Here is a 15,161-nt window from a genome sequence, read left to right as displayed (position 1 = left end):
ACGAAAGGATGAAGATGCATACCTTATTTGCCTCGATCCGTCGAGTTTTGAAGGGTTTTGGTGGTGGTCCGTACGATATGGGTGTGTTTGGGTGTGAGGTCGAGAGAGAGAGAGAGACTGAGAGAGTGATCGAGAGGGAGGAGAGAAAGGGACTGATCTTGTGTGGTCAAACCAATCCACACCATCCAAAATCTCTCTTAAGTCCCTAACCACAAAAATATAAAATCAACTTCCAAAATATTTCTAACTTAAACAACTTCTTAAAAGTTTAGGGACCAAACATTTTCAAAACGTAATACACCCATACCTTGATACCTGACAAGGGCATTTTTGTCCTTTCACATTCCCGCCAAAAGTACCTCCGGGACGGGCTGTGACATTCCAAGAGTTTCAAGGCGCTAGTTTATAGATTTTTCAATATTTATTGGAATCTAAATATTTATAGGTTAAAATATTCATAAAAATGAATTAGGTAAGTCTACATATTTTTTTTAAAGTTACTTTAAGGAAAAAAAAATATCCTAAATTCATTCTTTAATAATTTCAGGCAAAAAATTTAACCCAGAAGGGAAAAACTATTTCTAGGTTAAAAAATTTAGGTTTTAACCCAATGGTTGGAGATGGTCTAACCTAGACATGGTATTCGTGTCGTGTTTTCCCTGTTCGTGTTGTTTTCGTGTCATACCCGATATCTTAATAGGTCGTGTCGTGTAACACTTGTTAAAATAAACGGGTAAAATGACCCGCCCCGAAATGGACCCGATAATATTAACAAGTAATATGACCCAACCTGTTACCCGTTAAGATAAATATATGTTCAACCAATAAATAATAAAATGAAAAACATAATACTAAATAAGTATATACATACCATATTTTAACGTACAAAACATAAAAACACATTTTTATTTTAAGCATATATTTACATACCCAAAATAAGAGCATAATAAAAAAAAACATTAGAACATTACAAAATATCAAATGTTCAAAATATTTGCAAAATTAAGGACATTGGAACATTAGAACATTGGAACCTTGCACATTTTCTTTAATAGTTTTTTAATTAATGTAGAAGTGTAAAAAAATATAGAAAAAATATATAAACGCTCGTAATGACAAGCTTTACAACTTTCGTGAAGAGCTTAACTTCAAAATTCGCCACTATAATCATATAAATCATAAATCAAAATTTAATCGTTGATTGTTGTTTACATTTATGCTTCATTTTTCTCATCAAATTTTGTTTTTTCGGATTTTCCTTTTTTGAAAACATGATCTATTAGAGGATGCAGGAAGATGAACGGTTTGGATTGTGGACATTATGTTTAGAGTTTTACGGTTAGTGAAAATATTGCTTGATCTTTATAAAGTTTGTACAAACTATATGACATCGACTCGTATTTCAGTTAACTGTAAATATCGAAAGATCTGAACTGTTCACCTTCTTACATCCACCAGATAATCATGTTTTCAAAAACGAAAATTTTAAAAATGAAATTCAGTAAGAAGAATAAAGAGTAAATGACAATCGACGGTTAAATATAAATTTAAGGTTTATGGATTATAGTTTTGGATTTCGAAGCTGACCCCTTCATGGAAGTTGTAAAGCTTGTGACTATGAGTGATTGTATATTGTTTTTACATTTTCACTTCTACAATAATTATTATTAATTTTATTAATTTCTCCCTCAAATAAAAAACATTATTCATGAGGGCTTGGAGGATTTTAAAAATCTAAATATGTAAGTGTAACCATTATCTACTCGTACTCGTAGAGGAATAATGATGAATCACAGAGTGTTTATATATTCTTTCACATTTTTCATACTTGTATGTATGTCTTCCTAGTTCTTGCCTAAACAAATACTATACTAGTTTGTTTTAATTTTGGACAACAACATGTTAAGTAAAATTTATCCTAGTAATGATAATAAGGAACTCTCATAATAAAAATAAATAATGACTAATTTAAAAAAAAAACTTATATAGAATAATAATACAAAACTATATATTTAATATAGAATATATTGTATATATTAATATGGCTATTGTATTTTATAATAAATCTTTTAGTAATTAAACTAAAATTATCAAAATATTTTTTTTCTTAAAGGGTCGAAACGGGTTACCCACGTGTTACCTGCGTGTATACCCGTTAAGAACCCCGATTAGTTATCTTGTTGACCCGAAACCCGTTATTTGCGTGTCGTGTCAGAAACTGTCAGGTCTAGTCTAACCATCTGCAAACTTTTGGGATAAAGCTTAAAAATTTAAGTTAGAAAATTTTAAGTCATAATTCAGAAATTGTTTTTCTCCTCCAATCCTTATAGCTTAAAATTTTAGCCCAATAATATTAAATAATGATTTTAGCCTTTGGTTTTTCTCGATAAATTTTTTTGAAAATAAAATTTATGTAGATTAAATTAATTAATTAAATGAACATTTTAATTTAAATATATTTAAATTTCAATAAGTAATTAAAATCATAAAAATACATAGGTATTTATAACATTTTAAGTGAAATTTTATTTAAATTATTTTAGATGCTAAATTTAATTTTGGGTCATCAAATATATTTTTTTTATTATTAGATTTGATCTCATTTGATCATAGCAGTTAGATTATAAGTAAAAAAAAAAAGGTTTTAAATATGACAGTTTGGTGAGTCCAGAATAATTTAAGCCCGGTTTAAATCCTAGGGGAAATCTAGCCCAGATATATATTTTCTCTTAGGGCTTATTTTAGCCTAATGGTTGGAAATGGTTTTGGGGGGTTTAAAGCTTATATTTTAAGTAAATAGTAAGTGCTTTAGTGAGCAATAATTGTTCAAATGCATCTCCACTCAAACTGAATAACCTAGGCTATCAATATTAAAATATTTTTATAAAATAATAAAGATATTTTTATTTTTAATTTTGAATAATATTAATAGATTGGTTGAAATCATTTGAAAATATTGAAATGTGATGTAGGTAGAAGAACATAGTTAGGTTTTTATAAAAATAAAAAATAAAAAACTATGAATTATATATATATTTAATTAATATTTTATAATTTTTTGTAATTCCTTTTTATTAGTTTTTTTTATAATTTTTTTAATTCTGACCTAAAGGCTCGGCCAATCAATTTTGGCCTGGGTGAGCAACTAGGTTTTGGGAAGCCCAGTGGATTGGAATGGGTTGAAGGAGTTTTTTTGGGGGAGGGGATTTAATCCACCATCCCTTAGGTGATTTAAAAGGGTGTATGTGCTCTAAAAACTTGTTAATTACACTAACACTGCTCGAGTTTATGGTGACATCAACTTTAAAGTTCTTTTAAGAACAAATTTTCCCTTGTAATTTATTACTTAAAAAAATGCCTAATGATAAATAAAATAAAAAATACTAATTATTTGAAATAGTAAAAAATTTGAAGAAATATGTGTGTATCTTCATGTTCTACTCTTCTTCTCAGAAAAAACACTCATTAGATTATTGGAGTCTGCAGCCCCAACTCCCCACCTCCACCAACATCTTCTAACTCCTCTCAAATCACCTCCCCCACTGCCACCTTATGTAGATCACTACCACCATAAGCCTAATTCCTCTCCACACCTTCCAAAATCTAGCATGAGCATCCATCACACGTGCTACCAATGTCGATACCAACTGTTTGGGCTTGAAATTAGAGATTTGGGCCGAGAAGAAATAAACTAAGGAAGGAAGGTTGTGTGCCTCAGCTTAATAATGGATATTTAGCCTAGGTGGTAGTCAATCCAGGAAAGGAACTCTAAGGGGTTCGACCAACTTTTAATAGATTTAGGAGTGTCAGAGGATCAGATTGTGATAGTGGTTCAATCAAGTCTTGGTTATGTTAGGACTGTTGAAAGATAAAGATCAGAATATGTTTTGATAATATTCGCATTATTAAGAATCTAAACATATGACTAATCAGATAAGAAGTGAATCGAGCGCGTAATAAAACTAAGTTCAAGTCAAAAAGGCCAAGACTAGATAAAGATTGACTCTGGTAGGATAGAGGTTTGGTAAGATAATGTCAAGGATGTTTAGGATTAGGCCAAGAAGTCACAGTCCTGTTAGGATTCTACCACTTGGCAGGCTTGCTCATCATGAAATTCACGCTATAAATTGAAATCGTTTTGTAGCGTAAAGAAGACCTTCAACTCAATGCAAACCCAAAAACACTAACTGCCCATTAACCCCTTTGCCTATGTACATTCAACTTGGAGTAACATCATTGTGTTGATAACCGGCGCCATATTCAATTTGGACTAACATCACTGAAGTCGTAGAACCAGTCGATCAAGAAGTACCTTCATTTTGGATTAATAGAACTAATTCTATTTTTTATATTCTTTGGTTGAACAAGATCACTTCATCAGTTTTCCCAACAAAGTGAAGTGTTTTATGATCGATTACTCACAAGTGCAATCCAATGTTCGACATTCAGACAGCCAAATAATATTCACCATAAAGACATTCATCTCTTTTGAGTATCTTTGTCCCTACAATCTGATATTGATTCAATGCACCCATATCACAAGTATAGTTGAAGCTGTCGAACTTGGAGTGAAAAATCCTGAACATAGTAGTGATTGCATAACCTAGGGTTTTTCTCTCTTTTCTTGATAGACAAAACTGAACAACTTTTGCATTTTGTGTATTGAGAGAAACACGAGGAGTATATAGATCACTATGGTGTTGCGGTAGTACATGATGTGAAAACCATAGTGAATCTTATTGTACATCACTATGGTGTTGCGGTAGTACATGATGTGATAATCTAGATCAGTCCCCATGGAACAATTTGAATTGTGGCTGGGAGAACTTCTTTGGTGATGACATGGATTCAACAGTCAGAGAGAGAAGGCTTCTGATCCGAACGGTTTGCTTGATTAGGATATGAGGGCGATCCTTTCTGGTTACGCCCATAGGGTTTTCTTTATCCAAAAGGCGTCGTCATTCTTGCTCTTCAGAAGATTCAGGTTCATCGAATCTCTGACGATGAGTTTCCACCCATAGTGCCCCTATGGTGTTTAGGGGAGAGAAGTTTTGTGGGATTCGAAGCCTGCTTCTAGAGGCGATGTTGATGACTTACTCATCACTCGAATGGCCTCTATTCGGATCAATAATGTCTACTGGGGTTGAGGTAACAATCGACACGATGGGTTTTCCCTTGGGGTTATGGTACTTATGTTCCCATAGCCAAAAACGAGGATTTGAGTTTAAGGGGTAGTCTTACTTGAGTTTTCGAAGGTTCTCATCAGCTTTTCGATGTCCATGAAGTTGGAGTGGCTCTTAGCCTGAAAGGCCACTTGAGTCTTCTACAGCTTGTCAACAGAGGCATTGAACTTCATCAAGGTCTCCCAAATTTGGTCCATAAAGGGTGGGAAGCGTTGATTGGGTTCTTGTTGTTTCCAGGTGTGGCTGTCATTTTCAGATGATTGTTACTTCCTCCAAGGGTGATGAAGACATCAGGGACCGGGTTATTCACCCTTGGGACAAGGGATGCATCATAGAGCGGGTTGTCTCTCATAATGGGGTTAACGTTGGCATTGAAAGAGCTTTCTTCAGCAGTCATGCTTGCAGTAGAGTGATTTGATCGAGAGGAATATGAGTTCATTTTCAATGAAAGCATCAATTATTAGAACTAAATTCGCGCATCGTCGTGGATGGTAGAGCCACAAATTCAAGTAGCCTGTCAAAAAAACAAATAATCGTGAGCAAGCCTGAGGCTGAGCCAAGGGTGTGTATGTGTGCTTGCCAAAGGCTCTTTGAATGTCAAGTTAGTAAGCAAGTATATGACTCAAGTAGTGGGCAAGAGAATTAGAGTGCAATGATTGTGTTAACAGAGACGAAACCTAGAAGGGTGTATTTATACCAGTCGGGAGAGCGAGCTTTTTATGATAGAATCTTTTGTTAAGCCGGGAGAATCCTAAAGGATATCTAGAAGTAGATATTGCATCCTCTTTAGGTGTGCTTACTTGCAGTGCCCACCATTTCCCAGATTGTAGAAACTCCAAGACATATAGAGGATCTGACTGATTCCATACCTGTTCAGATCCTTGTGTCTTGCAGAACAAGGATGGTCATTCTCAGCGAAGTCGCTTGGACTTTGCCCACTACTTCGACAAGGATGATGGTGGTATCACTGCTTCGTCAGTCCAGCTCCGCTCGAAGTTGTTAAGCCCATGACCGGACTTCTGTGGTAACTGTATTCCAATCCTTCTTACTCCGGCTATGAAAAATTATATTCTCTTAGTATATATTAAGAGGGATATTATAATCACCTTTTCCAACTCATAACAACATTATTGAATTGATGGTAAGCTATCTTCCATTGATGTTTACAGGGTTTATTTGTCTTTTTATTTATTTTTTATTGCTGTGACTAGTGGGAATAATGAAATTGTGGATAGTGGATAGAATAACATGTCACATGCTTCCTAGTTCAATATCTAGAGTGCAATATTCGAATGAGTAGCCTCTTACAAATTATATATATAGATATAGATAGATATAGGTATATACAAAATTCAAATAATGAAGGAAACAGATGGCTGAAAAATAAACTCAAACTTGTTCTTTTTATTTTATTACAAAGTAAAGTTATAAACTGTTTTAATCTTTGAGGGGCGGACTCAAACTCGAGAGCAAGGCACACATTGTCGTAGTCAAACGACCTAATCCACAACTGTTAAACACAAACTCGCTCCACTGCTATTATTAATTGGGAGCGGCTGCTCCTCTAGTGGTTAAAGGCATGGTTGTGTGTTCGATTTCTCCTAATCGTTTCGCTTGAGTCCAAGGGGGAGCAATCATACCGAAAATCCGACAAAACTGATTGAACATGACCGGGCGGTTTGTGTAGTGTCTCATTTTTTTTTTTTACGTTTTCCAGCGCTACACCAAAAGGCCAAGCTTCTCTTTTGATATCTTTTAGAAGAGTACTGGTATTACAACACATAGTCCCGTTCTCTTGGTCGATCGGTGCAATAGTCCCATTCTCTTGGTCGATCGGTGCAAGGATGCACTCCATATAACGAGGCAGTTATAACACATGCTAGCAAAAGAGGAACTTGGACTTTGGGTTTGGTAGGTGACCTCACCTACCTACATCTGTTGAAAATGTGAAGGGTAAATGATTCAGGAATAACGGTAAAAGCAGTAGCCGGTAGAAAATGTAGAACTGAAAAGTCTCGGTATATATAAAAGCTCACCTTCTGTTCCACAATTCCTTTTTTGGTGTTGTGTTTTCCTACTAAACCCAAATGTGAGAATCTCATTTGAATGAAGAAATCTTTAACAATTACAATTTACACTGACCAGAAACTGAACAGGAACAGAACAAATCAATTACAAATAAAATTGTAGCCCTTCCAACAAATATGAACTCTATCCGCCAACGGCACCCCCCGATCCTTCTCATCCTCAAGCTGAATTCACCATCCCGAAGATCGAAATTTTGATGCAACTTCACAATCAGTGTTCCTTGAGGATCTGTGGACCATGGAACCACACCCATTTACAAAAATTGGCTTGAAACGCCACCCAACTCCAAAACCAAGAGGCGCTTTGCTGGGGTACCAACAGACAGGCACTCAAATAAGCCTGCTGTGTTATTAACAAAGAATCAAGAACAATCAAGGTGAATTGTCTAGTCCTGGTCAGGTTTTTCTACATCATGTACACCAGATGGTTCCGGACATATATCCCTAGAATGCCGTCTGCGTGAGGATGAATGTTCCCCGCCACCATTTGTCGGACCACTTCCCTGCGAACCGCTGGTTCCTGAATGTTTTAAGCCACTTGCTCCTTCCCCTTTCATAGTTGAGGCTCCTGGGATGACCACTACCTCGGATGAGCTGCGCCAGCTACCAAACACAGCAGCATTCCAAGACCCTCTGGAAGAAGCTGTTCTGAGCCTAGCAGAACCAGAGCTATCTTCCCTCACCACCTTCAAAGGGTTTTCCAAAGCCTTGAGAATATATCTCATTAGGGGACGCCTTGAGGGCTTCGGATTTAGGCAGGACCTGGCCACAACAGCCATGGCCCACACTTCCTCTAATAGGTCCTCATCCACAATCAGTGATGGATCCACAATTTTTGTCACAAGTTCTTTATCATATATACTGATGTATGGTAGTATCTGATCTAACAATTCCTTCACGTTGGTGTCACTAGAAGCACTTATGCCCAACTTACCTGTTACGAGTTCAAGTAACACCTTCCCAAAACAGTAAACATCATAGGCACACACTGCTGTTGGGGAACCTGTACATTTCAGATAAACATCAAATTCATTACTAATTAACAGATTTGGAAGTACAACTACATGCTATGACTCTGGTGTGTAAACATGCAGAAAAGCTGGAGTGAAAAAGTATGAGACTTTCAAAGGTGTCAAGTTTTTTTTTTTTTTTTTTGGACCCTCTCCATTCATTTAAAATATACACTAGAAATTTATCTGACCCAATCATTATGTGCTACCACTTTCTATAAATAAAAATGAAGCCTTAGAGAATTATTAGACATGTGATGGTCATTCTTTTATGCCTCAAAGATCGAAAAGTCAAATTACGCTATATAAAATCGAAAATAAATTAACATATATAACTGTCCCAAAGAGCTGCAAGTCTGTTCAATGCTAGGAGAGCAATAAAAGTGAAAAAGTGAAAAAGAGCTAAAATGATTTGGGGTTCTACAACGAGATATGTACATACCAGAAGCACCATGTTCAGATGACCTGCATTGTAAAGAAAACTGATGAGAAGTTTGTACGCACAAATGCATCAAATCTTTACAAATGATGATTAAAATGGAAAAAAAAAAAAGACTCATAGCAAGGTTACACGCAATTTAGCAAAGATCAGCAAGAATGTAAACAGATCCAATTTGATGGGATCAGTATCATGAGTAACCTTGTCCCAGGTGCTAGTTTTGTTTAGGGGTTAAAGATATTAATACAAAATGGCTGACGTCTTTTACATTGAAATTATGAAAACCGCATATAGTGAAACAAGAAATAGGTATACAATGCACCTAAGGTTAACAAAACCCGCAGACAAAAGATGATGTAGGACAAAATAGGGTCGATTAAAGTGGCTAAAATTAGAGAAAAGACAATTGTGGACGATTGGCAAGAGACGACGCAAGAAAGAAAATTCACGTTCAACCATAAAGCATTTTGTGATAAAATATGGAAAGGCGTACCGTTGGAATATTCAGGTTGCTTGAATAGGTTTTGGGAAACTTTAAGTTTTGGGTAATTTTATCTTTCCTTGTCCAATAAGGATTAGGTTTCATATTCTCTAGTTAATTAGGATTTTCTTTTATGTTTCCCTTATTCATTAGATTTCCAATTACTACTAGAATTTGGGTTTGATGCCTATATAAAGGCTTATCTTGGTTCAGATTATTCATATTATTACCAATCAAATTCAGAGGTTTTCTCGATTTTCTGGTGGACTCTGGAATACTGATGGATTTCAGTTATGATATCAGATTTGACGCTAGTCGATCTTTCATCTTATGCTAGTCGATCCTTCATCTTATTTTCTGCGTCAAAAGAACATCTGTGTCATGCTAACTTTAAAAACTGCACAGGTTTACTTTGGGCATTGCTAGAGGGATTGAGGGAGGGTAGCGCAGCTAAGAAGAGAATAGAAGAGACTCGACTCGAAAGTGGTGGGGGTGGATGGGGGAAGATAGAACTGATCATATGGCATCATGAGAATTAAAAAAAGGTCGTACCCAGTGCACAAGGCTCCCGCTTTACGCAGGGTCTGGGAGAGGTGAATGTCGGCTAGCCTTACCCCCATTTATGGAGAGGCTGCTCCCAAGTCTCGAACCCGAGACCTACCGCTCATGGGCGAAGGCACTTGCCATCGCACCAAGTGCGACCTCTTATCATGAGAATTAAAATTAAAAAAAAAAAAAAAAAAAAAAACTCATTTAATATAGATGATATATTGCAAGGAGTTAATAAACAAGGTAGCCACAGAATAAGAAAAATATGCAAAATTGCAAATATATGGAGCAGGTTAACTACGACAGCAGCAAGAAATGGATATAAAAGCAAAAGCACAAGCCTTTTTATAAAAAAGATTAAAACATGTCATGTATTACCATAGTAACTCAACAACAGACTGAATACATAATATGTCAAAATAAATATTTATAAATTCATAGACAATGTACATCCATGAATAGTCACAGTTCGAAAAGAGACAAGTGATTAGATGAAATTATTGACAGGACACTTACTGTGGCAACCGCAGCAACCTGGTAATCCTGCTTTGATGAGTGTCCCCTTCTTGAGAACAGACATCACTCAGGCTCCCTAGCCGCACTTCAAATTTATCATCAAGAAGTATACTACTTGCTTGAACATCCCTATAAAAAGAAAGTTATATCATTACTTAGACAAGAAGAAACAGAACTAATAAAGATGCTCTCTGTCACCTACATAAGTTAATCATTGATGGAAGTGCAAAGATTCAGTGCATAAAAATCTTCACTCTTCAAATAATTTATGCAAAGATTCCAAAATTTTGCTCTATTTTTTGAGTCTACCTAGAAAGGAATCGTGAAAATTTCTCTTAACATTTTTTATATTCAATTAAAAATCTTAATCAAACCTAAATGTCACAATCATCATTCACTAGCTGTCTAACCAATCATGTTTTGCAAGTTGGTCAAGTCGAATATCAAGCTAGTACCATGGGTCCATCCCTCAGATAAAATCATTACCAGGAAGCTTATTGATCAAATCTGCAACTTCCACATTTTGTCTATGACCCTTAATTACGGTACAAAGTTAAAGGGAAACAATATTCTTAAAGTTTTTCCCATCACTTCTGTATTCAAAACTCCATTAACTAATTCAGTGTAACTGCCATCTGATACTTCATTATACTGGAGAAGATTTAGTCTAAAATCAAATTGGCATTTGACACATTCAAACATCTGACTTTATGCCTCAGGGATATTATAATTGCCACTTACAGGTCACAGCCATATTATTGGTACTGAGCTATTTTTATAATTGAAATAAAGCAAGAAAAATATTATCTTCCCCCTAAATATGTCAAACACATTACGTAATTCTTATCTACTGATGTTCACAGGAGTATCTTGGCCAATATACCTGACCATCTCTGACTCTGAGTTTCTTTAATTCCTCTTACTCAGAATAATAAAATTTTGTGGATAGAGTAAACAAATGTAATGATCATCTTCTTACAAAGCCAAAGTCAATCTATTATACCGTTAGTTTCAATTTCATGGAGACTCTGAGATGAACGGGCAGTTGTGAAATATAAAATTTTGTGAATTCCCAAAATTGCTTAATGTTGCACAGAAAGCCCGTAAAAATCATGACCACAACATTCTAATGTTGAGGAAACATTGCACTACACAAATTCCATCTAAAAATCAACTTTGTGTATGTGTGCCTATATACATTCAACGTTATACGTTACATGTATTTAAGTATGTATCCATCTCAAACAATGAATAAAACAGATGCTAAAGATGACAAATAAAGCATACAAAATAACAAGAACCTGATTGCTGGAGAATAAAAGAAACGTATGCGAAGAGAATGATTTAAACATAGAAGATTTAACATTTCAAGTTACCTGTGCACGTAGGGGGGATTGCATTCATGATGCAGATAGGAGAGACCCTCTGCTCCGCCTAATGCAATCTTTAATCTCGTTATCCAATCCAACGACTGTAAACTATCATCCTCTGTGCTGGTTTTCTTGAACAAGGAATTCGATAAGTCTCCATTTGGCATAGATTTGTAGACCAGGAACTTCTCATTCTCATTCTCTAAACAGTGTCCCAGAAGGGGAACAAATCTTGCATGTGACACCTTACTAAAGAAATCCAATTCCTGTAGGTATGCTTCCTTTTTAATCGAGCATAAATCAATCCGTTTAATGACCACAGGGATCCCATTTTCCAAGACCCCCCTGAAGAGATCCCCTGAGTGGCCATTTTTTAGCAAGTTTGCATTGTTGAATTCACCCGTGGCTTGAAGCAGCTGCTGATATGTGAAAGCATCTCCTACACTAGAAAAGTTAATCGGTGCTCCTGGAGGTGGTGGACTGCCGCCTGCAGTAGCTAGCCCCACGTCAACTCCTCTTTGAGTTGTTGTTCCCCTCTTGCGTAAACATAGGAGTAGCACCACGCAAAACAACACTAAAAGAACAATCAAACCAACTCCCCCTAAAACTGCTGCCAAGATGATCACCTTTTTATTGCTCTTCCCAGGAGGTTTTACTAGAGGTGGTTGTGTAGACTCTGGCTGTCCAAAATTATCAAAAGCCAAACCCCTATCAGCATAGAACGAAGAGCATTCTTTCAATGTCCTCTGATTCTTCACATTTTGGAGGCAATTGCTGCCAAGAGATGCATTTGTGCCCACATACCCTGGCACACCACCTTCAAAATAGTTTCCCGAAATATCAATATCGCTGAACCTTCCAAGTAAAGGCGTTAGACCTCCATAGAACAGATTCCGAGAAATATTGAATACTGCAGCAGTGGCATTAGCATTCGAGCTAGAATTGGGCAGCATACCAGTGAAATTATTGCCAGAAACATCAAGAAGGCTCAATTTGGGAATTGACCACAGGACATTAGGAAGACCACCCGTGAAACCATTGTTTCTCAGAACTATGACCTGCAACTGCGTCAGTGTTGGAAACAGATTATCCGGCAAAATCCCACTCAGCAAATTGTCTGCAACTATCATTTTCTGCAAGTTCCTTAACCCCCTCAAATCAGAAGGCACTGAACCGGCCAATAGATTGGCACTTAGATCAAGGTCAACCAAGCTACCAAGGTCCCCAAGTTGCGGAGGTATTGAAGCAGACAACATGTTGTTTGAAAGATTCAAATACTGAAGCTTCAACAGGGTCCCAATGCCGGGAGAAATCGACCCCGATAAGTAATTCCCAGAAATGTCAAGCACAGACAGATTCCCAAGGTTGCCAAAGGATGTAGGAATGGATCCAGTAAGGCGATTTTGCGAAAGATCAACAACTGAAAGGCCTAGCAGCTGGCTCAAACTAGCAGGAATTGTCCCAGTAAGGTTGTTATAAGACAAATACAGAGCAGTCAGATTGGTTGAATTTCCCAGACTCAATGGAATAGCACCAATCACAGAACAAGCAGTGAGATCAAGCACTTGTAGGGACATGAGTTGTTGTCCAAACCAGTCGGGAATCGAACCCGGAAGCAGGAAACTGGAAGCATTGAAAGACTGCAAAAGGGTTATATTGGCCAAAGCATTGACAGAAAATTGTGGGTTTCGACTGCCAAGTCGAGTCCTTCTAAACCCAGAAATGTTAATCCCAACAACTCTACCATTCCGGCATTCCACACCTTTCCAGATGAAGCAAGGGTCTGCCTTTATCGGCCAGTCTTTCCCTCTCAACCCTAAAGACGATCTGAGTTCCAGCAGCGCCGCCCGCTCAGCCGGTGAAACCAGTGGCATTGGCGGCTGGCTCGGCTGCTCAAATGTGGGCTCAAACAGCAACCCCACCACCACCAACAAGAAGGCACACGATACAACGCTTCGCTGATCCACCATGACTCACAAAAATCCAACCATGCCCATCTCTCTCTCTCTTCTCTCTGAGGAAATATATCAAACACTTACATTACATGTGTTTGACTACCAGAACTGCCCAGAATTACACCTGCCCATTACACAGTAACATTGCATTTCTCTCTCTAAAATCAACTTTTTCTCTCTAAAAAACACGAAAAGGCAAATGGAAGATTCTTACCTCAAAATTCACACGCTTCGAATTCCCCCACTACAAACTGTTGAGGGATGGGAGGAGAGAGAAGGAGAGAGACGCAGACAAATCTCTCTCCACTTTCTTTGCTTTCCTTTCTTTCTCTCTCTAAAATTCTCCAAAGATATCAAAAGTAGGAAAGACACAAAATTTAGAAACAGCAAATGGAAATGGAAAAACCCATTAAATTAATTATTCTAATTTTTTTGAGTGGGAGGGACAGAAAGTGGCTGGTCAAAGCTCCAGAGATCAACAGTGGACTGTCAAATTGCTGCTCTGCTAAAAGTATTTAGATTAAAATTAAAATTAAAAAAAAAGAGAGAAAACCTAAGCAAGTGGCTCAAGGTGCGGATTACTACTCTCTAATAAACAATAATAGTGTGAGAGATCTCGGTTCGATGCTCTGAGCTATTTAGTTTGTTTGACTGTGATTATGAAATTGATAAAATTGTCATAACATCTTTGTACCCAAAAAAATAAATAACCGTAATTTGTTACTAATTGCTTCTCATTAAAAAAACAAAAGAGAAAAAAAAAACCTGAATTTTCACTCTTACTTTGGTTTTCTAAATTTATTTGGTTTCTTCTGTGATTAAAAGAGCTGACACTGAAAGTGATGGAAAAGTTGAAGTCTTTGGAATGTGGGGGTGGCAGCTGAGTCAATGACGGACTCGGGGTTTGGAACGGTATGACTCGGTGGTGGGCCTGAACCCAGTTCCGGCGCCGGCTCAGTGGGTTAGGGTTAAGTTTGACCTCCGGTAATCCCGCCCATTCCAGCCAATCAGACCTATCCACTGTTCCATTTTTTCGGCTTTCCTAATTTTATCCGCTTCTACGGAAAATGTTTAAGGGAAGTACAGATAAGACCCTTTTGTATGTGATTCTTCTGATTTCTAGGCTGTCAAGAATTGGAAATGAATATGTGGACATGAACAAAATTGTATTCTCTCTGTCTCTGTGGGAGGAGGGAGGGAGTTATGGAACAAAATTTGGGTGGTAGGTTTTGGTTGTGTAAAAATGTTATATACTGCCACTTAGTACTACGGTCTAGTGATATTTCACTTTACTTGTAATTGATAGGTCTTAGGATCGATTCCTGCCAAAAACAAATTTGAATCATATTATTGTTAGTCCATTGTGAGGTTTAGCCTATTCCCTTAGCATAGACAATATCGTTTGTCAAAAAAAAAGAAAAATTGGTGTGTACCTGAATTTTAATTACATTTTGTGGTACTTGATCATTATTTTTCTTCAATAAGCTTATAAGAATTAAGGTTTTTTTTTTAATAATTTAAATGGTAATTTGCACCTAAATGGACACAAGGGGTTAGATTCTCTCTCTCTC

The 15,161-nt window shown here is 36.8% G+C and overlaps 1 protein-coding gene across 3 annotated transcripts; it reads right to left on the bottom strand.

The window, feature by feature from the left end:
- Positions 1-7,181: 7,181 nt before the first annotated feature.
- On the bottom strand, positions 7,182-14,357 carry LOC103414662 (probable LRR receptor-like serine/threonine-protein kinase At2g16250). 3 transcript variants are annotated; one of them, XM_029102036.2, is made up of 5 exons: positions 13,805-14,198; positions 11,642-13,714; positions 10,266-10,394; positions 8,723-8,745; positions 7,182-8,273 (listed from the first exon to the last, which is right to left on the bottom strand). In XM_029102036.2, the coding sequence occupies exons 2-5, from the start codon at positions 13,603-13,605 to the stop codon at positions 7,657-7,659; spliced, it is 2,733 nt and encodes a 910-aa protein (XP_028957869.1). In that variant the 5' UTR covers positions 13,606-13,714; positions 13,805-14,198; the 3' UTR covers positions 7,182-7,656. The 3 variants fall into 3 exon arrangements, with proteins under 3 accessions (XP_028957869.1, XP_028957870.1, XP_028957868.1); XM_029102037.2 differs by having other exon boundaries at positions 11,642-13,649; positions 13,805-13,940; XM_029102035.2 differs by having other exon boundaries at positions 11,642-14,357.
- Positions 14,358-15,161: the final 804 nt, after the last annotated feature.

The sequence above is a fragment of the Malus domestica genome, chromosome 05, assembly GCF_042453785.1.
Source record: "Malus domestica chromosome 05, GDT2T_hap1".
Classification (NCBI taxonomy): Eukaryota; Viridiplantae; Streptophyta; class Magnoliopsida; order Rosales; family Rosaceae; genus Malus; species Malus domestica.
The sequence above is the reverse complement of the archived record's forward strand: the minus strand, read 5'-3'. Positions and strand labels throughout refer to the sequence as shown.

What these genes read in the sequence shown, in the direction of transcription:
- LOC103414662 (XM_029102035.2), bottom strand. Translation starts at nt 13,605, where the DNA reads ATGGTGGATCAGCGAAGCGTTGTATCGTGTGCCTTCTTGTTGGTGGTG. An exon ending in AGGTTGCTGCGGTTGCCACA is followed by an intron (nt 8,746 to 10,265) that starts GTAAGTGTCCTG and finishes TTTACAATGCAG; the next exon opens with GTCATCTGAACATGGTGCTT. An exon ending in ATCTGAACATGGTGCTTCTG is followed by an intron (nt 8,274 to 8,722) that starts GTATGTACATAT and finishes TGAAATGTACAG; the next exon opens with GTTCCCCAACAGCAGTGTGT.